The 24681-nt window shown below is 44.8% G+C and overlaps 1 protein-coding gene across 4 annotated transcripts in view; it reads left to right on the top strand.

Moving 5' to 3' along the window:
• ATP6V0A1 (ATPase H+ transporting V0 subunit a1) overlaps window positions 1-24681 on the top strand; it is a 46012-nt gene continuing 21331 nt past the window's right edge. For 3 of the 4 annotated variants that reach the window (XM_039516323.1, XM_039516319.1, XM_039516321.1), the window contains exons 1-16: window positions 1-148; window positions 2159-2319; window positions 2641-2719; window positions 3105-3202; window positions 4810-4938; window positions 10983-11086; window positions 12003-12129; window positions 13932-14014; window positions 14805-14898; window positions 17004-17216; window positions 18950-19100; window positions 20769-20908; window positions 21712-21869; window positions 22512-22602; window positions 23507-23625; window positions 24071-24287. In XM_039516323.1, coding sequence (XP_039372257.1) covers window positions 2203-2319; window positions 2641-2719; window positions 3105-3202; window positions 4810-4938; window positions 10983-11086; window positions 12003-12129; window positions 13932-14014; window positions 14805-14898; window positions 17004-17216; window positions 18950-19100; window positions 20769-20908; window positions 21712-21869; window positions 22512-22602; window positions 23507-23625; window positions 24071-24287 — 1920 coding nt within the window. In that variant the 5' untranslated portion in view covers window positions 1-148; window positions 2159-2202. The remainder of the gene's footprint in view (window positions 149-2158; window positions 2320-2640; window positions 2720-3104; window positions 3203-4809; window positions 4939-10982; window positions 11087-12002; window positions 12130-13931; window positions 14015-14804; window positions 14899-17003; window positions 17217-18949; window positions 19101-20768; window positions 20909-21711; window positions 21870-22511; window positions 22603-23506; window positions 23626-24070; window positions 24288-24681) is intronic. The other variant, XM_039516320.1, reaches the window with a different exon arrangement.

Raw genomic sequence — 24681 nt, forward strand, 5'->3', positions numbered from 1 at the left:
CGGGCCGTCGCTAGGAGACGCCCTCGCGTGATCCGGCGCTGCGGCGGGGGGAAGACGTTCGCGTGCGCGGTGACGTCAGGGAGGGGGCGGGCGGCTCTGCTAATGCTGCGGCTGCGGCGGCCGCAGTAGGGGCCGGAGTGGGCAGCAGGTAAGGGGGGGGGGCTCTGGGCCGTGGCGGGCTGCGGGCGCCCCCCCCCCCCCGTGGCTGAGCTGGGGGCGGGGTGTTGCCCCCCTGGCGGGAGGGGCGCCCGAGCCGGGGGTTCCTCCCACAGAGCGGTGGGGCGGGGCTGGGGTCACCCGGCTCTGCAGGGCGCTTGGGGGGCGGGTCCCCTCCAGGAGAGGCCACGGGGAGCCCCCCGTTGTGGGGAGGGGAGGGGCGCTTGAGGTGGAGCTCAGCCCTCGGGCTGCCCCCCCCCCCCCGATTTCCAGTCTGCCCGGCTGCGGGGGTGTGGGGGGGTCTGCTAATTCCTCTGTGTCCATCGCTGCCCTCGGCTTGTGCGGGCCCGTGTGCCTGGGCTGTGGATTAACGATCCTGATGAGCTCACTGGGTGTCCCTGACATGCCCGTCCCTGCACCCAAGGGTCCTGCGCGGCTGGTGCCAGGGCTGGGCATCTGCGGCATTTCGGGAACCTCGGGTTCTGCCTGCGCCTTCCCAGGCTCCATCTTTTTGCGCATCCACAACAGAAATAGCTTCCAGAGGCTAATAAGCAGATTGTGTTCAGGTCTAAGCATGTTGTTTACTTTGACGATCACACATGCTTTTTTGCCGGGTTTTTATTTGATTTAGCTAACAATACATATTTTATCATTCTCATTTGCATACGTGTGTTGTAAGGTATATTATTCCATTTAAAAACATATTTTGAATAAACCCAGAAGCAAACAAATCATCCAGTCAGTTTCAAGGCTTGTTGTTCTGTAGATTTCAAAATGGAAATACAGTGTTTGTGGATGGATTTTTAATTACATGCTCATGTTCACACAGCATCTGGGCATAGATACAATAATTACAAACAACACCTGTGGCCACACAGAGAGACTGTGTCGTACCAGCAGCTAATTCTACTCAGCAATGTGAAGTCAGGAATCAGTGTGGCTAGAACTGAAATAGTGTCATTCATTTCAATTGTGGTCTATTAGGCTCAGCTATTTTGAGCCAATAATAATTCAGGACCACTGATGGTGCCAGGTTCTCTTGTGTGGTATTGCTTGTGTTTTAAAACCTGTGTTGAGTGAAGCACTACCCTGCTTGTTATGATAATTTGACAGACCTCCAAATAGGCTGTAGTGGGCAGGGTGGAAATATAAAATCTAGCAGCCGAATGAAGAGAAGAGCAAAAGAAGGTGTTCTCTGCCCCAACAGTGATGCACTATAACTCAGTATTCAGTATCAGAGGGGTAGCCGTGTTAGTCTGGTTCTGTAGAAGCAGCAAAGAATCCTGTGGCACCTTATAGACTAACAGACGTTTTGCAGCATGAGCTTTCGTGGGTGAATACCCACTTCTTCGGATGCAAGCAGTGGAAATTTCCAGTATTCAGTGTGCTGCATTTCCTGAACTGCACTAGTGTTGTGTGATGGTGATGCTGGTCCCTTCATGGGAGACCTCGTCCCTGCCAATTCAGGGACGCTGTCAGCTGAAAGCTGACTGCTTCCAGGATGGCACTTCAATAGGCAGCCTTTGGCCTTTAGATACCATGTGAGCTGGGTTGCCTCTGAGAGCTGCACGCTAAGTGCAATGCTTAGAGCAGAAAGAGATGGCCCCGGAAGAGCAGAGTTCTTAGACTGCTGAAGAAAGAATTGTTTGTAGTGTGATAACTATCCGTGGTGCTTTGCAGACCATGTGATGTAACAGGTTTCCCCTCCCTTGAGTAAGATCTATCATGATTCACTAAGGTGTTTCCTTAGAAAGTTATGAAATAGCCTTTTATCAAAAGGTGCTGAAGAACTACTTGACCTCTCAAGCATCTTATGAAAGAATCATCACTTCCTCTTGTATTCTTTTTAAGTCAAGATATTTGCATGCAGCGTGTAGAATTATTCCATGGGACTGTGTTTTATACCTTTTCTCCTCTGACTATAGGAGGCAAATTGTCCTTTCACAAATGTGGGATTCAGACTCTGCTGTACATTCTCAGACCTACAACCTTTTTATTTTAGGGTTAAAATTCCACTCCTGGTTTGACCGACACTTGCCCTTCATCATGGGGGAGCTTTTCAGAAGTGAGGAGATGACCCTGGCCCAGCTTTTCCTCCAGTCGGAAGCTGCATACTGTTGTGTCAGCGAGTTAGGAGAGCTTGGGAAGGTTCAGTTTCGTGATGTAAGTGGCTGCTTTCCTGTGTCAGTAAAGTGCATCAGATCATTAAGATCCTGGCTGCTGTTCATATGGCCAAGTGTTATCATTCATCTTTGCTATCTCAGTGTCCACTTGTGCCACAGGCACATATATTCCAGCTAGTTGTTACTTATCAGTAAAGTAGGTTATGCTGCACAACAATCATATCTGCTGTACACTTTCCTTGCATCATTCTTTAAAAACAAACCACCACTCGCCAAAAACGCCCCCACAACCCTGATAAACTAGTAATCATGATCCTTCACATTTAAACACTCCTAAGGAAATGTGTGTTTCTGTTTGCAGTTGAACCCTGATGTGAATGTGTTCCAGCGTAAGTTTGTTAACGAAGTCAGGAGATGTGAGGAGATGGACCGGAAACTCAGTATGTCCTTGCTTTATGTTGATGCATGCCTCTAATTCTATACTAGCTTTAAGGGAAGAAAACAGTCTAAACTTTTGAAATTATGTGCCATAGCTAAGTGTTGTGTTAGTGGTAAGGTAACATTCGTTTCCCAGAAGGCTAGGCTGCTTTTGGAAAGGTTTGTTTCCTGTGGAGAAGAGAACTTGTGGATCTTTTAAAGCAACCACATGAGCTATATTCTGATGGAGTTCTGCTACAGATAGGATGGATGGGTGTGGGGGTGGGATATGCAGCTGCTGGTCAGGTGAGGTGATGGGGAATGTGAAGGTGCAGAGAGACTGATGTTCCAGTTTCTTGCTTTTGTTTCTCATAGTGATTCTCACTGTGAAACATTTTCTGTCTTTAGGGTTTGTTGAGAAGGAGATTAAAAAAGCGAACATCCCAATCCTGGACACCGGTGAGAACCCAGAGGTGCCTTTCCCACGTGACATGATCGATTTAGAGGTAATAGTGTTTCATTAAGGCTGAACTAGTATCTCAGTCTAGATAGCAGAAGTTGTGCTAATTAGTCTCAATAATTGAGTTCTTTGGAATTTAGTAGTAAGAACATACAGGGTCAGATCCCCACCTGGTTTAATTCAGCAAAGCTTTATTGCAGTGGTCCCCAACCTTTTCGTCGAGCAGGCGCCAGATGAAGGACCAAGGCAGCGGTTGAGCATCCGCCGAAATGCCGCCGAATTTCGGTGGCGACGCCTCTTGATGATGCCGCTTGTCAGCAGCAAGTGGCATCATCAAGAGGTGTCGCCGCCAAAATTTGGTGGCATTTCGGCAGCTGCTTGATCGCCAGCCAGGACGCAGGCGCATTTAGCTGCCCCGGCACCCACGGGCACCGTGTTGGGGACCCCTGCTCTATTGTCTTCAGTGTAGCTGCACTGATTTACAGCAGCTGAGGATCCGACCCATAAGCATTGTGAGGTTTGCATAGTTTGCTGTAACTTCTCTGTATGTATAAGATGCAAATGAATACACACACAGTATAAGTTTTAAACAATTTGTACACAGTATTGTGAAGTTTGGTTGAGGTGGTGCAGTCAAAGGGTGGGATATTTCCCAGGGAATGCCGTACTGCTAAATGATGAACTAGCATTCAGCTGAGCCCTCAAGGGTTAACCCATTGTTGTCACACTCTACAAGGCAGCATGAATGGTGGGAGGGGAGACACCATGGCAGACAGAGATAGACACACCCCCTGTGTGTGGGGGAGAGAGAGATACGCATTGCCCCTTTAAGTAGGCTGACACCACTCTCAGGAAGTTGAGACAGCAGCTGTGGGCAGCAAGCGCTCTCCCTCCCTTTCAGTGTCCCCACCCTGCTCTATATGGAGAAGGGGTAAGCGGGCAGGGGGCACAGGAGCTGGGAGGAGGGGGACACCCTGACATTAGCCCCCCTCTTTCTCTTCCCCTGCACAGCAAGCAGGAGGCTCCCATGAGCAGCTCCAAGGCAGAGGACAAGAGTAGCACATGGCAGTGGAGGGAGGGACAGCTGAACTGCTGGCAATTGATAGCCTGCTGGGCGGGGGGTTGGGGAGGGATGGCGGTCCAGGACCACCCTGGTTCCAAGCCCCTACCAGCTAGCTGCAAGGGGCAGCTCTTCCTGCAAGCAATGGACAAAGCAGGCGGCTGCCAAACAAGATTATAAGGCAGCATTGCACAACTTTAAAAGAGCATGTTCCCTAATTGATCAGCAAGGTAACAAGGAAACATGGACTTTAAGTGAGGAGTTACTGTACAAGTCCTCTAAATTGCTGTTTATACTGTTACACACCAGTTTATACTGCGTTGGAAGTTTGTAGAAGCCTTCCTCAATCCATAAAGAATCTAATTATTAATCTTTTTATATAGAGTAGCATTATAATAGTCTGATGCTAATGTTTTAAGGTGCATTGTGAAGAAGACAGGATGCAGGCAGCATCTAGTAATTATGGGTAACCTGAATGCAGTTAAGACAAGATCTTGCACAGCACACTTTGAACTGTGTGCTTAATTAGGGATGAATAGCATTTATTTTTAGGTTCACTTTACTTTTTTTTTCCCTCTCCTTTTCTTTCCCAGGCAAACTTTGAAAAAATTGAAAATGAGCTTAAAGAGATCAACACAAACCAGGAAGCTCTGAAGAGAAACTTCCTAGAGCTGACAGAATTAAAATGTATACTGCGCAAAACTCAGCAGTTTTTTGATGAGGTCAGAATATCGGGGGGGTTAGCACTGAATCAGCTGGTGGTTTATTGTCACAAATTGCCATTTTTATTCTCAAGAGTGTTGTTTTTCAGTTGCTGTTTTGGATGACTCATTTCTATACTTTTTTTGGTTTAAGAAACTTTCCCTCAAATCATTTTCAGTTTTTCATGCAATGCGCACACAGCCAATCATGGCTTTTACATTTTCTGATTATTTATATTTGCTGCGTGTGTTCCCAGTAAAAACACAGAATTAATTGTGTGGAGACAGGTTCTGAATAAATCGTTATTTCCTGGCTTCTGAAAACCTAAGCAGGTCAGTAGATGACAGCATCACTATGAGACTAATGCCGTTTCCCCCTCCAATATGCATTTTTCTGCTTGGTGCAAGTATGTAAGTAAACCCCAAAAATCCCTGTTATGAGGGATGAATATAAAACTTGGATTCTGTAGATTTGCCATTATGGGCCTGATCCAAAATCCTTTGCAATTAATAGCAAGACTCCTGTCAAATTTGTGAGGCTTTGCTCAAGCTCTAAAATGCTCAGTGGCAAGTTCAGGAGCAGTGCTACTGTTTAGAGGTACAGTTGGGCCTTTGGCTTGATGTTCATTTTGACCAGTGCTTGACAGCAGCACTGCAAGCGCTTTCTCCAGAACAATGAAATGCTGCCCTGCTGTCACCCAGGGTACAGCAGCAAAGCAAAACTGAGACATGCCGATAAAGAGCCCAGGTGATCTTTACAAAATGCCTTTAAGTCGTATTAAAACATATATAAGCACCTTACAATCTAGCTCGCTCTCAGGAGAGGAAACTGGCCATGTACCTTCTTAGAGGGGGAGGGAAATATTTTGCACAGTATGTGCCGCATTCCGGAGTTGGCCATGGAGTGCTGAAGAGCCTTGTGCCCTGCTGATTGTAAAGGCACAAAGTTCATAGTCCTGCAGAGTTGGCCTCCTGAAAACGTTATCTAACTATTCTCCTCTGGCGCAGGCATGGTTTTTATATGAGCAAAAGAGTTACCGTTAAGGTTGTCCTGCCCAGACTCTCACATGCATCATGACTGATAACACGGGTGCTACTGGCTGTGATCGGCCAACGGGCTGGGTACTATATGATTGTCTCCTCTTCAAGTGTTGAATGTCAGTTTGCAAGTTGCTGATTCCATTGGGTGAGTCTGTTTGGACAATGCCAACCTGATGATCTACTGCTTGATTGCAATAAGTAACAAGTGTTATTACCTGCCTGTTCTAATTGAACATAGAAAAAATAGAGCAAGTGCAATTAGTGTTGTATAAAATCATTACTAATGCACCTCTTTTCAGGGTACTTACACTGACACAGTATATAGTAAATAACACCTAGTTAATGCTTTTCTTCAGGTACAGTATTAACATCATATTTCAATTGAATCAGATCAAAATCCATGTAATGTTTGAAACAAAAACCGTGGGTCATTCTGCCCATTTTAAGGCATTTGTAACAAGTGTTCCCATGAGGCTCACCACCTCCACCAGGCAAAATTAATATCAATATTTATCCCTCCTATCAGCCAATTGGAGCAGCAGATGTTACACAGCAGCATATAGATTATAGCAAAGCAATAACACATTGAGATTTGTAATACGGTCTCAGGATAAATACTTATTGTGTTACCTTCCACTGAACGTATTACATTTAGGGCTAACTACTTCTGGTTACAGTGTACGTAACGTTACGCCACACACACATTGACTAGGCCCAATGGCTGGTATCGGCCTTTGGAGAGACTTCTTGAGACTCTTAAGATCATGCAGGCCAGCTATTATCACTAATCACTGTTTTATTTCTTCACTGAAAAGACCATCTTTGCACAGAGCCTTCAACACTTGAAGACATTTTTCATCTGTAACTAAAAGTATGTGTATTCTCAGTTGTTTGTAGTAATTAGTTACACAAGAAATGGCTCACAATTGAAATGACGTTGTACTCAATCTTTGCACATTCTGGAAAAACGGTAGTGGGAGAGGGAGAATGAATAGAATATTAGTCATAAAAGAACAAAATGACACGTCTCCAATGTAGCCATTTCTTGTCCATTACATAACACATACATATATATATTTATATTGATGATGATGATGATCCTTTTCTCAGTCTTCTTGTCTTTGCTTATGAAGAGCAGTATGAGCTGGAGAGATTTCTCTGAATCTTTTACCATAAGCATCCTAGAATATGAGAGCGTAAAGAAGACTGGAAAAGTAATGGTTAATGGCATGCAGTCCCCTGTCTCCCTTTCCTCTAACTCCTCTCACCATCTGCTTTCTTTAGTTTGTTTTGCATCTGTCATCCCCCTCTGGGCTCTGGATTAATAAATTAGATAGTGAATTGAATCCCTTTCATTTCTTGTGAAAATGAAGGTGAAGGGGCTTGAATTGTGTGTGCTACTTATACCTGTCGAGCACATTTGCAGAGCAGAACTTCTTGTTTCTTGCTGTTTCTCATTCAAGATGTGGTTTTCTCACTAATCAAGGGAAGGAAGATGGCTAAATCTCTAATTTTGGGCCTTGAAATTAAGGGACTCCTAGTCTGAGACTGATCCTCCAAAATTGCTTTAAATGACTATTTAATGTCATTCCCATCATCTTTCTAATTTATATAGTCATATACCTAGGAGAGTGTAGGCTTGGGTGTTCGTTATTCCGAATAAGATAAAATCCTCTTTGGAGTTCTGATTCTCTGTGATACTCTACTGCAAGCTGGTGAAAATTATGATCAGAGACCTTATGGGATGGCCAGTCCTCCATCTTTCTACACTGTGTCTGAACAGCTCTCACCTTCCCTAACAAACTCCCAGTAGTCTGAATAGTCCTGCTACAGGTACATTTCATGTAATAACCGACCCTGCCAGAAGATGGATTTGTTATCAAGATTAACAGAACAGGACAGTTATCAAGTGATCCATCCCCGTCATTGTATCCCAGCATCTGGCAGTCAGAGGCTCAGGGACACCAAAGCATCGGGTTGTATCCCTAACTAGCCTAGCTAATAGTCAAGCACTGGAGCTGTTTCCACAGATGTGTTTAAGCAAGAAACTATCCTTCTGCCTTGACAAATACTCTGAAATATAAAATGTGTTGTCAAAAGTGAGGCAGGCCTCCTCTAGTCTAACACATACCTTACAAAAATTCTAGCAACAGTAAATATTATCTTATTAACAAATGCAATACAAGCCCCTTTGGTAGAATTGATCTTATTTTCTGTAATTTTGTTAGATCTAGGAATTCTGCCATTTTAATTTCAAAAGGTAATTTAAAGTCATTCAGTCTGGTGTGGGGTGGGGGGGAATTTGGGGACCTTGTCTATTTTGGTTATGTTCCTCTATGAAATGTTAAGGTTTCCATGCAGTTTACTTTTATTTGGATTGAATGCCTAAAAGGGTGGAATGGATTGGCTTATAAGGGAAAACCATTTCTTTATCACTCTTTGGAAGTACACTAATGGTTACCTTAATTTTGTCATTTATTTTTACTTTTTGTAAGCTGTAGCTAAGTATTCATGAGCAGGCAGTTATGCTGTATCTTGTGTGTGGTACATCAGCCTGGCAAACTTCTCTCCCAGAACAAGTGGCCTTTTTTGATTGGCAAGTAAAATATCTTTCCAGGGTTTTTCATTATGAGAATATGTGGGCAGATGGATTTTGTGCCTGCACTCATAAACTTGCATAACATTTTTACAAGACTGTAGTGTACACACAATTTACATCTTTAGGGACAAATTCTGCTTTCGTGTGTGTGTGTGCAGGGACCACCCATTGAAATCAGTTGGAAACCTGTGCACATCTCAGGGTAGCATTGGGTCCTTTTTCGCACAGAAGAGTTCCTTAATTTCTCCATTTCCTTTTATAAACTGCAGGGGTGGAAATTTTGGGACAGAATCCCTACTGATGCATTGTGTTAATGCTCTGTAAGAGGATGTGGTATTAACACCCTTCCTAATTTGAATCACTAATATTTACAAGTTATGTTCCCAGGAATTTCAGCCTGTAAATTAGTCACAATAAATAGAAAATAATTTACAGTTTCTCAGTTTACCTTCTGAGAGAGAGAAGGTAGGTGAGGTAATATCTTGTACTGGACCAACTTCCGGTGCTGCAAGGTACAAGTTTTCAAGCTGTTCAGAGCACTTCAGGTCTCGGGAAAGAAGCAGAGTGTCTGAGCTAAATAGAAGGTGGGACAAGCAGAAGGGGTAATGGATGTTGGAGTTGGTCACTTGAAATGAAGCAGGCAGTTGGGCATTAGATTGTTATGCATAAAGGGTTTGAAGTGGGCCATTAAGGGTAGTAGGAAGTGTGGTGTGTTCACAGATTGTTGTAATGAACCATAAAACTATTGTCCCCGTTAAGTCCCTGGGGTTTTGGTGTCTAGCAGACTTATGAATTTGAGTTCCCAGGCTTGCCTTTGGCAGGTGTTGTGCAGGTTTCCCTTGAGGGCAAGTATTGAAAGATCGGATATGGAGTGATTGGTTTGAAGAGTGTTCACCCACCAGTGATCTGGTGGTGTTGGCTTCTATCATTGTTCTGTGGGAGTTAATTTGAGAGCATACAATTGTCTGGTTTCACCCATATAGTTGTTGTTGGGGCATTAGATGCACTCGATGTTGTGACAGGCATGCCTAGGACCCATGAATCTGGAAAGGTGTGTTGTGGGGGTATTGATCATTGTGGGAGTGGAGATACGTCTGCAGGTTTTGTATCTGTTACTCTCATTGGGTCTGGTGCCGCTTTGAGTGCGTCTTGGTTTCTGGGGAGCTTGCTTCTGATGATGAGCATGGTGAAGTTAAGGGGTTATTCAAAGACAAGAAGAAAGAGCTCAGGAAAGATTTCTTTTCAGATGTGGCCCCCCTCAGGTGTGGGTTGTAGTTTGATGATGCACCGCATGGCTTCCATTGTGGAATGGTAAGTGGCAACTCGGGGTGTGCAGTCAGTGAGTTTTTTTCCTGTGTTGAAGCAGGTTCTCCTGTATTTGGATGGCCCTTTCCATGATGACCAGCAAGTCAAGTCATGTGCTTGTTTGAATTGGTGGCACTGGCATAATTGGTGGTATTAGGTCTATATACATCACTGGCATATATTCAGCACCTAGATAAATATATCTTACAAGGAAAAAAAAACGGGTATTCACTCTCAAAAGTGCATTCTTCAAGTTATAGGCATTGTGCACTTATGGAGGGAGAGTCAGAGTCATGGATAGACAGGACATCTAGCAGCTGGGACTCTCCGGTTTTACTACTGGCTCTGCCACTGACTTAGTCCTTTCATCTCTCAATGCTAGGCTAAGGTCACCCATCTTTAGAATGAAATGATGCTACCTGTGCTCCTCAGTGGGATATTGTGATGTTTAAAGATCTGTAAAGCATGCAGACTTGGGGGCAGCAGAAGTGCAAACTTTCCTTATGTTTTAATCAACTGGACCTACTACAGAAATCTTGCCTGGGCAGCATTCTTCTGAATCTGGCCAGAGTGGACTGAATTTGAGAGAGTGAAAGAATCCTGACTGCTGTTCCACTTAAAAAGGCAACCCATGTTTGCAACGCCTGTGGCCGCTGGTAAATATATTGAAAATGCACAGACACGCAGCAGTATTACGGTACATAAATGAATGTTTATCTGTACCTCTCTTCATCCATTTCCTCTAAGTTCAGAAAGTAGTGATGGAAGCATATTGGGTCACTCTACACCATATTCAAAAAGTTAAGAACATTTTTGGGAACATAACTTTAGGTAAAATCTAAGTTCCACCCATCTGCAGAATTATATATCCCACAAGCATCTTGTTTTTCTTTTGCAATCTCCAGACCCTTTTTCACAGAAGCTTTGCTGAGCCATTCTGCTTACCTCTTGTTTTTCCCCTCCCTTGTGTGACCCTTGGTCTCTGTTGTTTCATTTTCTTTTTTTGGTGTCCTTTGGGGGTATTTTTTTTTCCCCCTCTACTGAAAACTGTCTCCTGGTTCCTCGTTCCCTGCATGCCACTAACTAGTTTCATTAGATATTAATTGATTTGTGAATTCAGGCTGAATTGCATCATCAGCAGATGGCGGATCCAGACCTGCTGGAGGAATCCTCTTCGCTCCTGGAGCCGAGTGAGATTGGAAGAGCTGCCCCTCTACGACTTGGGTAACAGCAGCTTTTATACTTTCCGTTTTGTCTGTTTTGCCTTTAATCTGAGGACCTCCACACTGGAACCTTCGGCCTATCAGTGTCAATCCACAATCAACTAGTAAGGGTCTCCATCCTTCCCCACCCCACATCTGCTAACTTTCCAGCCCCTGCTAGCCCAGGGAGAAAGTAGCTGAAAGAGGAAGTCATTCTCTAGTGTCTTGCATAGCAGCACAGAAACGTAGAGCTAGCCTATTCCGTAAGCATTTGAGGCCTGATTTTCAAACTTACAGAAAATTCAGAGCTTCCATTAGTCAATAAGAGCGTAGCATCTTTGACAATAAGGCCACTTCTTTTTATCCCTTTTCATTAGTTGATTCCAGGTCATCTTTGAAACAGAAATGTAGAAGCCACAAGCACTTTTGTCATACCGCTTTACCTGGACCTAGGAGTTTGCCCCAGTGGTCTCTAAAGCAAATGCCTGTGGTCTTTGAAAGCTGTGTAGCCTGTTGTTGCCCTTCCTGCCTTGTACAGTCTTTGGCGTGGAAGTTACAGGAGCAGTGTGAAACTGACAGCAGCAGGCATGGAAGTCCTATGACTGAAGGGGAAACTAATGCATTCACACTGTAAAGTGCTTTTTACTTTGTAAGTACGGTACTTAATCTGCAGACAGTAAGGCTTGCTCTCAGAGGGGATGGAGGGTACAGCCTTCGACATGTTCTAGCTGTTTCCTCTTTGTGTGTGTGCCCGCGGGCGTCCGTCCGTCCCCTCTTGATTATAGAACTAACCACAAACAAGTCAGCTGGAGTTTGTAGCTTTAAACCTTGATTTATCAGCTAGCCTCCAGTTAACCTCTTGGAGCTCCAGGTTCTTTGTGCTCTACAAACATTACTAGGGGCAGCAACCTAATCCACAGTTTTTCCGCCTCCTGCAGATTTGTGGCCGGCGTGATCAACCGTGAGCGAATCCCTACCTTTGAGCGCATGTTGTGGCGAGTGTGTCGAGGAAACGTATTCCTGCGTCAGGCTGAAATCGAAATCCCCCTGGAGGATCCTGTGACGGTAAAATGAATTGTTTTTCATGGAGGCAAAATACTATGAGATCCCAAGTGAGTAACAAATGTACAGTCAGACTTGGGCCATGATCCTGCAATGAGCTCTGTGAGGATGGGCCTCTTCACCCCATCTACCTGCATGGAGTTCATTGCAGGGTCAGGGCCTGAAGTAACAAAGAAGAAGTGATTTCTCCCTGAAACAGCCTGAGTTCAGAGTTGTTTTTCACCTGCATTGTAAGTTCACTGGCATTGCATGTTCTTGAGACGTGCATGACTGCACTGTCTTCACTATGGTCCTCCCTGTCTGCTCCCTGTATTAGTCATCCCCTCTCCTCTTGGGGCTAGAGTTGCAGGATCAGGGCCTTCACTTGTAACCTCTTTGGGATAGGGACAATGAGTACAGTGCCATGCCCATCTACAGTACTGTGTAAGTTATTCCTGTCTGCAACAGAGGCTGAGCAACCTCTTGCCTTGTTTGGGTGGTGACCAGTTTGGAAGTCTCTGTATAGAATCTGTTGCTCATTTGGAGTCTTTTGCACTATTTAAAAAAAATCTTTCAAAGATGGTCACCAAATGTGAGCTTCAAGGTCTTTTAGTTGCTCTTAGTTCCGTTGGCCTTCCTTACAAATTAAATGGCAAACATTCTGACTAGGAAGGATGCTTATTTTATTTTGTTAATAGCATCCACTGAGCTATAGTACCCAAACATTGGAAACTCTGCAACTCCATAGCTGCTAGTTAAGAATTAGCAAAAGGAGGACTGTGGGCTGCGGTGAAATAAAGATTTGAAACATTCAGTTGTTACTTCCTATTTTCCCTATGAATTTGGTTGCTGTGTTGCTCTACTGATTGCTGAACTGAATACCAGCTGTCTGCCAGAGAGGGACTATATTCTTAATTTAAGGAAGTGTTGGACAATGAGGTTACATCTAGTGTAATTATTCTCAGAAACATGAAGCTAAATTTCCTATGTAAGGTAGAACAACATCTTATTAACAAATGCAGGAAAGGGGAGTTAGATATCTAAATGCAAACAGCTGCACAAAGAATGTGCTGTGAACCTCCCTGGAGAACTCCAGGTTTTTAGGCCCTGGGCATTCTTGTAATTAAATATACCAAATACATCACCTTATTTCCATTCATTCTTTTACTTGCTGCTTTAAGTCAGAGTGGGGCTGGCTGGAAGAGATAGTGATACACACCTAACTGCAGCCAAATGTTAAGCAATAAAAACTTCCAACTTCCCCATGATTTTTCAGTTTATTCTTGCACAGATTTTATAGATCTGATAAGCAAATAGACCATTTAGAACACTTAGCTCCAGCACAATGAGGCCACTAAACTAAGGGTATGTTTATACTACCTGCCGGATCGGCGGGCAGCCATCGATCCAGCGGGGGTCAATTTATCGCGTCTAGTCGACTCTCCCATTGACTCCTGTACTCCACTGCCACAAGAGGCGCAGGCAGAGTTGACGTGGGGGCAGCAGCAGTTGACTCACTGCAGTGAGTAGGTCTAAGTATGTCGACTTCAGCTACGTTATTCATATAGCTGAAGTTGCATAACTTAGATTTATCTCCTCTCCCCTCCGCCCCCCAGTGTAGACCAAGGCTGAGAGAGAGAGTTCCTTTCAAAGTGAGTTTTTTGTGACTGTGTTAGGGTATGTTCTTGACTCAACGTGCAGCTATAATTTCCTGTATATTCGTATATGCAACAGGGAAAATACAGAGCTGTGTGGTAATTTGCTATAATACCTAGTTCCTGTGTAATACTTGGGTCTTGCACTGCATCTGTGTTTGTCTGTTCCAGGGAGACTACGTGCACAAGTCTGTGTTTATTATTTTTTTCCAAGGTGATCAGCTAAAAAATAGAGTCAAGAAAATCTGTGAAGGGTAAGAAGAAATCAGACTTAAAAACACTTGTGGCTTGACTGTTCAGCTGTGCTCAGCACTTCTGAAAATCAGGTTGTTCATGTATTATATTTGTAATGCATCTTGAAATACAAATTGAGTGTCTAAATATGTACTTTAACAGTTCCTTAAGCCTGTATTAATCAGAAAATCTAGGATGATGCAAAGAGTAGCATAATAGAAATCCTTAGTTGACCTTGACATAGTAAACCTAATAAACATCAGCACGATATGTGTTACTGAAAGTTGTTGGACAACCAAATTAGCCACCCCCAGTTTTTAATCCATAAAGTGGATGAATTGCTTTTGCTGTTATAGCAAAAATGTGAAAGCGATTAAGTTATCACTGAAATTAACTCGTGCTTCTCATCAGAAACGTGAAAGATTTCCTGCTGGTGGAAGCCAGTGCTTCTGAAGGGCAGTTACGTTGGTGTAATAGCTGTCAGTCGAATGCACCGTTGATCACTAGTTAAAGGTGCTGCTGAGACTTGTTCTGTTGCCCAAGTTCTCAACGTATTTTTTTCCTCAGGTTTTCTCTTGCTGAGAATGAATTTTACACCTGCACAAAGGACTATGTTAATGTCAGGGGCCTGACTTGAATATAGATGCCAGTGTGGTCAGATAATGGTTTGGCCTTGAGCAAACGTGCGTGGTAGCTATCGGCCTTGGTGAATGACGGCGAGACATTTTCACTGGCAAAGCCCATAATCTAAAAACCACTCCTTTACTGAGCATTATGTATCAATTTGGCTTTTTGTCTTAAACCATTCAGGTTCCGTGCCTCCCTCTACCCTTGCCCAGAGACACCGCAGGAGAGGAAGGAAATGGCTTCTGGAGTCAATACCAGGATTGACGATCTTCAAATGGTAATAACGCAGAACAAACTGGGTCAGTGCTGCATTAGCCTGTAGAATGCTGGGTGGCTCACATGACCTGAAGGGTGGATCCCATTTGTCTGAGACTAATTGGCCAGGCTAGATGCAGATACAGCTTGTGCTAACAGTTTCCAGTTAAACGAGGTCAAGAATCTGCTGTGAGATTAAACAATTGCAAGAGCCGAGAATAACTTTGTTTCTCTACTTGGTTCCATTCAGCTCCCTAGTTAGGTTTAATTTTTCCAGGAGGCTGAGTGACTAACCCTCTGTGTGAATACTAGCATTGGTGTTGAAATTCACACTAGCAAGCAAGGGAGTCAGAGAGGCGTGTATGTCTTCAAAGCTAGAAGCAGGATGGTCTGAGGCTTTCTTCTTTAGGGTCTTTGTAAATGAAAATGGTGAAATCTGTGCTCACAGATTGATTAAAAGGCCAGCAGTAGTTCATGCTGCCAGAGGTTTTCTGCCTGTCTGTGTACTTTCACATCACGGTGCCCTGGAGGTCTGCTGTTTTAAAAACTGATCTCTCTTGTGCTGCAGCTCTGGGTGTCAGTGAAAGCAATGAATAAACAAGTGGTTAGCAAAGAGCTGAATCAGCAACCTGTAAGCTGCCTGGTGCCAGCTCTGTCACGGCTGAAACCAGGGAAAGGGAAGCACGATGCACATCAGGAAGATAGAAAGGGATTTAATGGAACGAGAGATTTATGGAAATAAAATGTCGAGAGGAATCAGATGCAAAAGCTACAACGAAAGGTGTTGAATGCAGGGCCCTGCTTTTACAGATGCCAACTCTCCTAGCATGAAGCTGCTGAGACCAGCTGCTTAGCAGTCAGAAAATGGGCAAGAATGCAGGAGCAAGCTAATTCCAAGCTGCACCTGATCACTGTGTCACCTACTGCCATTTCCACTTGAACTTGGGAGGCTTTACAGTCTCTGAAACTGCCTTGGAGGCACATTCCAGTCAGACCCCGCCAAAGATCTCTCTCTCTTTTCCTCCTCTCAGCCAGTTTTGAGAGCCAAATGTGAATGAATTCTGACCCTTTAAACATAAGCCCCCTGCGTCCCCTACCTCCCAAGGTGGAGCTCATGCAGTGCACAGCACACAGTCATTTCTCTGCAGCTTCGAAAGCAAATGTCAGTTAAATCTGGGTGGAGAAAAAAATCTCCCCTTGGGAATCTGAACATTTCCCTTTTCCCAGGGCCGGCTCCAGGCACCAGCTGAGCAAGCTGGTGCTTGGGGCAGCATATTCTATGGGGCGGCTTCCGCCCAAACCTAGGGCAGCACGGCCGGGTTTTTGTGGGTTTTTTGGTTTGCCGCTCCGGCCTCCCTGTAGGGGGCGGCAGTGTGGAGGAGGGGAGCGCCCTGCAGCAAGCTGGGCAGGGCAGCCCCTGTTCTTCCCTCTCCACCGACTGGAGCGGAGCAGAGCCCTCCCGGCAGGCGGCACAGTGGTCGGGACCGCGGGACAAGCACCCCGCTGAAGCCCTGGCCGCCCCCTGCTCTCTCTCCCCGCTCCCTCCCCTTCCTCCCCGCTAGACTGGGTGCGCACTCTGCTGCACGTCTGCAGCACAGGGAGTCCCCCTGCACCCTGGCTCCGGCTGCCTGGCAGGGTTTTGTTGTTTTCTTTCCCTGCTTTGCCACTCCGGCTGTGCTGCAGGTTCTCCCCTACCCCCATTTTGTTGCTCCGGCCGCGCCACAGGTTGTTTTGTTTTGTTTTTTTCCCCTCTTGCTTTGGCGCTCCGCTCCCCCCCCCCCTTTTTTTTTTTTTTTGCTTGGTGCGGCAAAAAAGCCAGAGCTGGCCCTGCTTTTCCCCTTGGAATTCTCTGCTGGGGTGAGGTGGGGCAGGAGGAGAATGGCCTAGAGCTGTTCTGTACATTTCTTTCCAGGAGTATCTTTTGGCTAAACTAGGGTGCCTGTGAGGAGACTGGAGAGCATGCTCCAAACATGCAGCAGTGAGGGGGCGTTGGGCTCTCGGCCCTCCACTGACTCAGGCTTGTCCATATGCCCTGACCACTAGCCGCTATTGTGTTGTGCCCTACTGTGTGCTACAAATTGCAACCGAATCCCTCACTGCTGTCTTTGTCCCACTTTTCCATGCAAGGTGCTGAACCAAACAGAGGATCATCGCCAGCGGGTCCTGCAGGCAGCTGCTAAAAATATCCGTGTCTGGTTCATCAAAGTGCGGAAGATGAAGGCTATCTACCATACCCTGAACCTGTGTAACATTGACGTGACCCAGAAGTGTTTGATTGCTGAAGTCTGGTGCCCCGTCGCTGACCTCGATTCCATCCAGTTTGCTCTCAGAAGAGGCACTGTGAGTATCCCCTCGCTTTGTAACTGCAGCAGTTGTCACTTACCCCCCCCCTCCCCCCAATGCAAGTCTCAACAGACCAGCCCCTTTCAGCCAGCTGAACCCTGACGAATCGTTGCACCTGAGAAGCCAGATTGGACTGGAGTTTTGAAAGGCATCTCTTAGGCTGTATATAAAAATGGCAACCTTCATAGAGGATACATTTAATCTGTAGCAACTATGGTTACCAGAAAAGCTCTCACCCAGAGCTCCAGAAAATACTGGCTGTTGGAGAGATGGACTGAACCAACATTGGGGATACTTCAGAGTTGGTTGCTTGCCTGGGCAGGGGCATGTAATGCCATAAAGTGAAAAATCGGAGATAACGTGTCCAGAACAATATCTGCGCTTTTTCCTTTGATTGCTGATCTGCTTGCAGCTTGGGTTGACTCTGCTCATTGGACAGAGGTGACTAGAGCTCTGCAAGTTGGCAAGCCCAACAAGGAGCCCACCCACCAACTGCCCTCCAGAAATGCTTGGAGGGAACCTGGTAGCTGGCACAGTGGACACGTCCCTCTTCGGAGATGCAAAGTCCACCAGTGAAATACGATTCCTGTCGTCAGCATTTTTATGAAACCCACCTTCCCCATCCGTTGCTGAGCTACTTCCTGACCTATAGGTCTCCCTCCTGCAAAACCCTAACGTGCTTTTGGGGTCTGTATTCCTTGAGGATCAGGCCCTGGATGTTTGGCTCCCCTTGTTCTGAATCCTTCCCCCATGCCCACACCATCTTTCTTTGATCTGAAGTCCTTCAACCATAAAAGCAAACAAGATCTTTAATCTAGATTCCTGTATTCTCTCTCCTCATATGACTAGGGTACTTGCCTTGATTCATGATAAAACAGGAACACAACCTTTGCGCAAAATCATTTCCCAGTATTGACATGCTTGTCTATTATCTCAGATAGACACCGTTTTGAAGTGAAGCTTTTATGCTTCTTAGCAGCAGGCACTGAGCCTCAAATAATGGCTCGTCCGTCGGATCTGCCTCTTAAGCAAGTCAGATGCTGTGTAGGTGCCATGTCTGAGTGGTGAAAACTGGGACCTGACGAGATGTGACTAGTGGCATGTCAGGCACAGTAGCACACTTACTCTCCTACAGACCTGTCTGGCCAAGCTCCATTCTTGTAGTATTTCTGTCACTCTGCAATGCAATAACTTTTGACTGTCCATCCAATCAATTCCAAAATTTCAGGCAATGTTCTAGGCATCGGGAGAGAACCTTAATGGTTTTGGGGAAAATTGGAAAATCAGAAGGGGGAACACGCAGAGACCCTGGCATCTGGTTAGCAGAGCCAGCAGCCGCACCCACCTCTGTAATTGGCTATAGATCAAAGAACTAGTTGATGGGAGTCATTAATAAATTCCCGCATATGCCCGCGCGCCCCCCCCACCCCGATGCTGCCCATCCTCCCACTACGGTTCCTAAATGTTAATGCCTGTGACTTTGTCCCAGACAGGAGAAATCGGAATGGAGAATATTGGAGGAGTGGGGGGCAAACGGGGCTCACAAAGGCAGGGGAAACTTTTTTTTTCCCTAGGGCCACAGTGTGTTCCTGCATTGTGTAAGTGGACCACAAACATGCAAGTTCCCTGTAGCTTTCCTGATGCCAATGAGAGGCAAACCTGCCCCTCTGTTCTTGGCTTGTCTAGGGAAGGAGGAGTCGCTAACCTCAGTTTGTCTGTTTTTAATACAGGAGCACAGCGGATCCACTGTTCCATCCATCCTGAATAGGATGCAAACCAATCAGACCCCGCCAACTTACAACAAAACCAACAAGTTCACTTCTGGCTTTCAGAATATAGTAGACGCATATGGCATTGGAACTTACCGGGAGATAAATCCAGGTAAACACACAATCTGCCTGTTCATCCCTCTGATCTGATGACTGGGTGGCCTGGTGTCTCCCCTGATGCTCAAAGCCCTTGCACAGGATTGACCCAGCAATCTGAGCAAGCGTAGCCTCTGTTACCGTGAATTGTAAAACGTTATTGCTGGCTATCTTTGAAAATGTATAGGCCCAATCATCTGTATGTTAATGCAGAATCTACCCCATTATGCTCAAAATTGTCTTAATGATAAACTGTTGCCAGCAAAGAGTTATTTTCTGGGCACTAAGCCAAGAGGTAGATTTCAAAGCAAGGATGACTCCCTTTCAGCTGTAAAATGCATTTCCTGGAGTGGCAAATGCAGAAGTGCTCTGAGAGATCAGTCTTATCAGAAAACTTTTGATTTCAGGCTAAATTGTCATGATGGTAGTCTGCTTTATGCAGGCAGGTCACGTTACAAGAGTACTGGGCCACAAAATGCAGACTCAAGGCTGGTGTGGATTTAGCAGATCAGAATGTAACAGCAGGTAGAAATAGGTCATAGAATCATAGGACTGGAAGGGACCTCGAGAGATCCTCTAGTCCAGTCCCCTGCACTCATGGCAGGACTAAACATTATCTAGACCATCCCTGACAGGTGTTTGTCTAACCTGCTCTTACCATCAAACCTGCATCTAACCATCAGAGACATGAGAGTATAAATAGCTGCTTGACCTTTTTGACTGGCTGATAGGACTCATTGGAGCATTTAAACTTGATTTTTTTTTTAATAACTCTAAATTTGCACTCCTGATAGTTAGAGGTACTCCAAAAAAGTAATCTTTCGTAATTTGTAAATTAAAGGTATGAATGACTTAATTTCTCCTGTCCCCTTGTAATCATATTTGTGTTTAGATTAAAAGATTTAGTACCTTGTAGCTTCTGCGTACTTGAGCAACTGCATCCCATCAAGCTGCTGCAGGCTTGTGTGAAGGTGGCAATTTCAATCTGTTTCCATGATCTCCTAGAAGTAGCACAAGTAGTTGGGGGTTGTTTTTTTTTTGGCAACTGAGGATACTTGTTAATGTGCTAGGTTTAAAGAAGTAAAAAGCCACAAAATGAGACCTTGCAGTCAGGTCATCTGGGAACCAGTTGGACCAGAGAATATAGAGAAGCGTTTCTTACCATTTGAGAGAAGTGGAGATGATTGAGGTCACAGTCCAGTCTCTCTCTTGCGCAGTCCAGGCTAGTGATCAGTACGCAGTTGTTCCAGATGGGTTTTCTAGTGCCTGTCTTCAGTCTTACTACTTCTCAGTGACTTGATGGTGGTGTATCCACTGATTCCACAGGGAAGATGATTAAGGTGAAATATCATGGATGCATTGGGAAAGAAGAAGCAGTCAGCATGGGCACAGATCTGAGACTTGAGGAGGATGAGAGATTGGCTAGCAATTGCCAGCATCAGAGAGGATATAAATGTCTTTCCTTTTCAATTTAGTTAAATGTTGCCAGAAGCTTACTTCCACACATGAACAGAGCTGCTTTTATAAGTCCCATGATGGTGATGTAGTTTCTTCCAGTATCTCCAGTGGAGGTTGATCCTGTTTGGAAGATGGGAATGAATATATGAATTGTATTGCTAATGGAATAAGTGGAACCAGAGAGCCAAACAGAGAGATGTCTGGTCTGTTTTCCCCTCCCTTCTAGCTCCGTACACGATTATCACTTTCCCGTTCCTGTTTGCTGTGATGTTTGGAGACTTTGGGCATGGAATCCTGATGACGTTAATTGCTGTGTGGATGGTGGTTAGGGAAAGTCGCATTCTGTCACAGAAGAATGACAATGAGGTAAAGAGCTAGGTCAACCTCAGTTCTGTATTAAAGCAAAGAGACCTAAACTGATCCTCTTCCCCCCCCCCCCCCAAACTGCCAATAGTACAACAGGTTTTTTTTTCCACATCCAGTTTGTCAAGAACATGAACAAACTAATAGCAAACAAAAGTCCATAGACCACAAGACGATGAGTAATGTCCTTCTTAAAATTGTGGGGATTCCTTTGGTTTGCATATAAGTATCTGAAACAATGATTCAGACAGACCGTGGTTTGATGGTTAATCTGTGAGGTTTTCACCACTGGGGGTGCCAGTTCCCGAGATAGGTGGTTGTAAACCAGAGACTAAGCTGCAATCAGATGTGTTCTCACTCACGGCCCACTGTCCTAAACATTCCCATAACTTAGTCAAATTGGTCGTGCTCGCTTAGGTCTTGGATTGATGAACAGATCTGTCAGGACTGAAACACATGGGCAGAGCATGGGGGAAGCTGTTACAGCACCTGCCCAGGCTCTGACTATCTTCCCGGCACCTGTTCACACTGAAATTTTAAGAAATTTCATCAAATGTGATATTTTCTGTACGTCCCCTGAGCTGGAAGGTGAGACAGTCCCACCTAACCCACTCTGGTAGGCTGGCCAGCTGTCCTCCGGGTCCAGTTTGCGTTGTCCTTGCAGTTGTAACCCCTGCAGCCTTAATTCTTGTCATAGAATGGCAAAGTCCTTTAGTCCAGGACTGGCAGCCTGGGCCCTTGAATTGGGTGACTTCAGCCTCTGTTTTTGTGTGTGCTTGTCCTCACTGACGTTTTTTATTAAACAGATGTTCAACACCATTTTTAGTGGTCGGTACATCATTCTGCTAATGGGAGTGTTCTCCATGTACACTGGCCTTATCTACAATGACTGCTTCTCCAAAGCACTTAATATGTTTGGCTCATCATGGAGTGTCCGGCCGATGTTCTCGAAAGGCAACTGGACGTAAGTAATTAGGTGCTTGAGAAGTAAAACCATAGGGCCGAGTTCCTGAATCCATTTGTCAAGGTTTGTAATTGCATAGGAATGTATGCATGGCAGGAACCGCAGCAGTGTTATTTCTTTAGGAAACGTTTCTTGGGGGAGTGAAGCCACATGCTGTGTAAAGAAATACAAAGAGCTGCAGATGTTTCAGTGAAAATGGCCTTTGGATAAACTGGGTGTCAGTTGTCTCTTCCTGGTCTAGCTCCCCCAGCAGAGCCTTAGACACACTATTAAAATGCATGGAAAGAAGCAAACTGCCTATAGTTCTCCTCCCTTCCTCCTGTGTGTGCATTTCACTGGTGATCCCCTTCCACCCAAAATAGTTATTTAGCTGTCTTGCCAAAGAGCCTGGTTATTCAGAGTCAGGCAGGAAGGTCCTGCCGAAGTCTCACATGGGCATTGAACTGCACGTGGAGGCTGAAACGTTGGTTCCTTAGGCAGGTTCCCAAGTGGCGCAAGGATAACTGATGCTCCCATTCGTTGTACTGAGATGCACTTGCCCTTCATGGATCAGGAGGAAGCTGCTGTTCTGTGGTCTCGTATTTTTTGTTGAGTACAATTTTTACAGTTTGTAAAGCTTTATATCTATTTGAACCCAAACAGAGCAGAGTTGCTTCAGAACACCCCTGTCCTGCAGCTGGATCCTGCCGTGGCAGGGGTCTTTGGTGGACCATATCCATTTGGCATTGACCCGGTAAGAGTTCTTCCTTCCGATACACGTGGCCTTCGACACTTTTCTGGCTTATGTAACTGTAACTTTCTGGGGCATGGTTAAAAAAGCTAAAGGTGTAAGTGTTATCTTAGCAAACTCGGGGCAGGAACTGTTGAGGAAAACACTGGGATGGATGGTGGAGTGGGTTCCATCACTGATCTCTACTATGTCACCTATTAGTGTGATGGCTTCTGAGTACTGAAATGGTGACCAGTAGGAGTTCTGAAGGTCTCTCTTTGACCCCGTTTGCCCAGCTATTTAGGGCTGCAGTATCCCACAGCACTGGAGTTAAGTTTGGCATTAGGCATTAGAGCCTGTCATGCATTTCCTAGTGAACTTGTCGTATCTTCTGCTAAAAGCCACCCAGGTGCCTTGGAAATGTGTATTTCCGGGTAACACCATTTGACTTGTCTCTTTATAAGCTACCTGGATTCAGAAAACTGCCCTTAAGAGTTGATTTGCATTTGAATTGATCCTGTATTTGACGTTAGAGGGGTTTGCTGGTATTAGAGGCCAGAAGACACTTTGTTCAAAAAGGGAACTGCACGATTCTTTCTCAAGCAACAGCACAGGTTGTGGCAGGAGAAAAACTGAGAACTCCAGCTGGCCACCTTGAAAGTGAGCAAGGCTCAGACCTTGCTCTGCTTAGGTGCTGGTAAGATCAGCTGTTACAAGGGAAACCACATCCCTGAATTTGAGGTTGGCTGGTAAGTGAAGAAACAAGATGATTAAATGTTTTATGTTAAAATGTGTTTGTAAAATGTACAGTGTTTGTCTGTGCCTATTTTCTGTTCCTGGTTAGCGTCTTGTGCTGTAAATGCTGCTTTGGTTCAACTGTCTTCCTTTCGCTCATTAATTCGGGTTGAATCCATGTTGTTTGAGACAGATTTGGAATATTGCCAGCAACAAGCTGAACTTCCTCAACTCCTTTAAGATGAAGATGTCTGTGATTCTTGGCATCATCCACATGCTTTTTGGTGTCACACTGAGCCTTCTCAACCACATGTGAGTGCTCTTTGGTCTGGTTTTACTAGGACAATACACTTCCACTAGTGCAGAATGTTTGTATTAGATTTATCAGGGTGAGATCAGATTCTTAGGTTTTCTCATCTAACTCCTTACGCCTCTAAGACCGTGGATCTTGCAGCAGGTTTTAAGATGGAGAGAATTCAACATGAGTTATTTCATTAGTCAGGAAACATTTCATTATGGATATTTCCCATCCTGTGAGACTATATTTGCATATCAAATATTTCTTATCAAAAATTTAGTTCTAAAGATGGTTAGAAATGCAGAAACTCACAATTCATTTGTTCTAAGACTCTTCCTCTTGTATTATCCGTTAAAAGTTAATTTCACTGTCTTAATCTGCATTAAATTTATCTAACTCATCAAATGTGGTGATGCTCTAACATATGTCAAACTCTCTCTAATTCCTCTTTCTCTGTAGCTATTTCAAGAAACCACTGAACATCTATCTTGGGTTTATTCCTGAAATGATTTTCATGTCATCATTGTTTGGCTACCTTGTTATCCTAATTTTCTACAAGTGGTCTGCCTATGATGCTCACACTTCAAAGGATGCACCAAGCCTTCTAATCCATTTTATCAACATGTTTCTTTTCTCCTATACCGATCCCAGTAACAAGATGCTTTATAAAGGACAGGTATGTGTCTCACTACAATGATACAGGGTGAATGATGGTTTGTAATATGAGAGAGAGGCTTTCACTCCAAAGAGCTTAACTACTGCAGAGGAAATGAAACATGAAACAAGAGCCTAGTGATTGAGGGTAGCACACTTTATCCTGAAGCATCCTGAGGTGTTGGAGAGGCTCTTTTTGTGGCAATTGTTTTCACTCCCAGGATAGGAACACAAACAGTTTTGAACTGAAACATTACAAAGAATAACTTCTCCAGGAGAGAATCCAGGTCTTTCTGAAAGTAACTCTCAGATCTTGAGCATGCTCAAGACACCAAATGCCCTACCCTATTTGTCACAAAGTACCATGGGTTCTTTAGGAACCAGAAGTGGTTAGGACTTACTGAAGTGGACATTTA

The sequence above is a fragment of the Mauremys reevesii genome, linkage group 27 (genome assembly GCF_016161935.1).
Source record: "Mauremys reevesii isolate NIE-2019 linkage group 27, ASM1616193v1, whole genome shotgun sequence".
Classification (NCBI taxonomy): domain Eukaryota; kingdom Metazoa; phylum Chordata; order Testudines; family Geoemydidae; genus Mauremys; species Mauremys reevesii.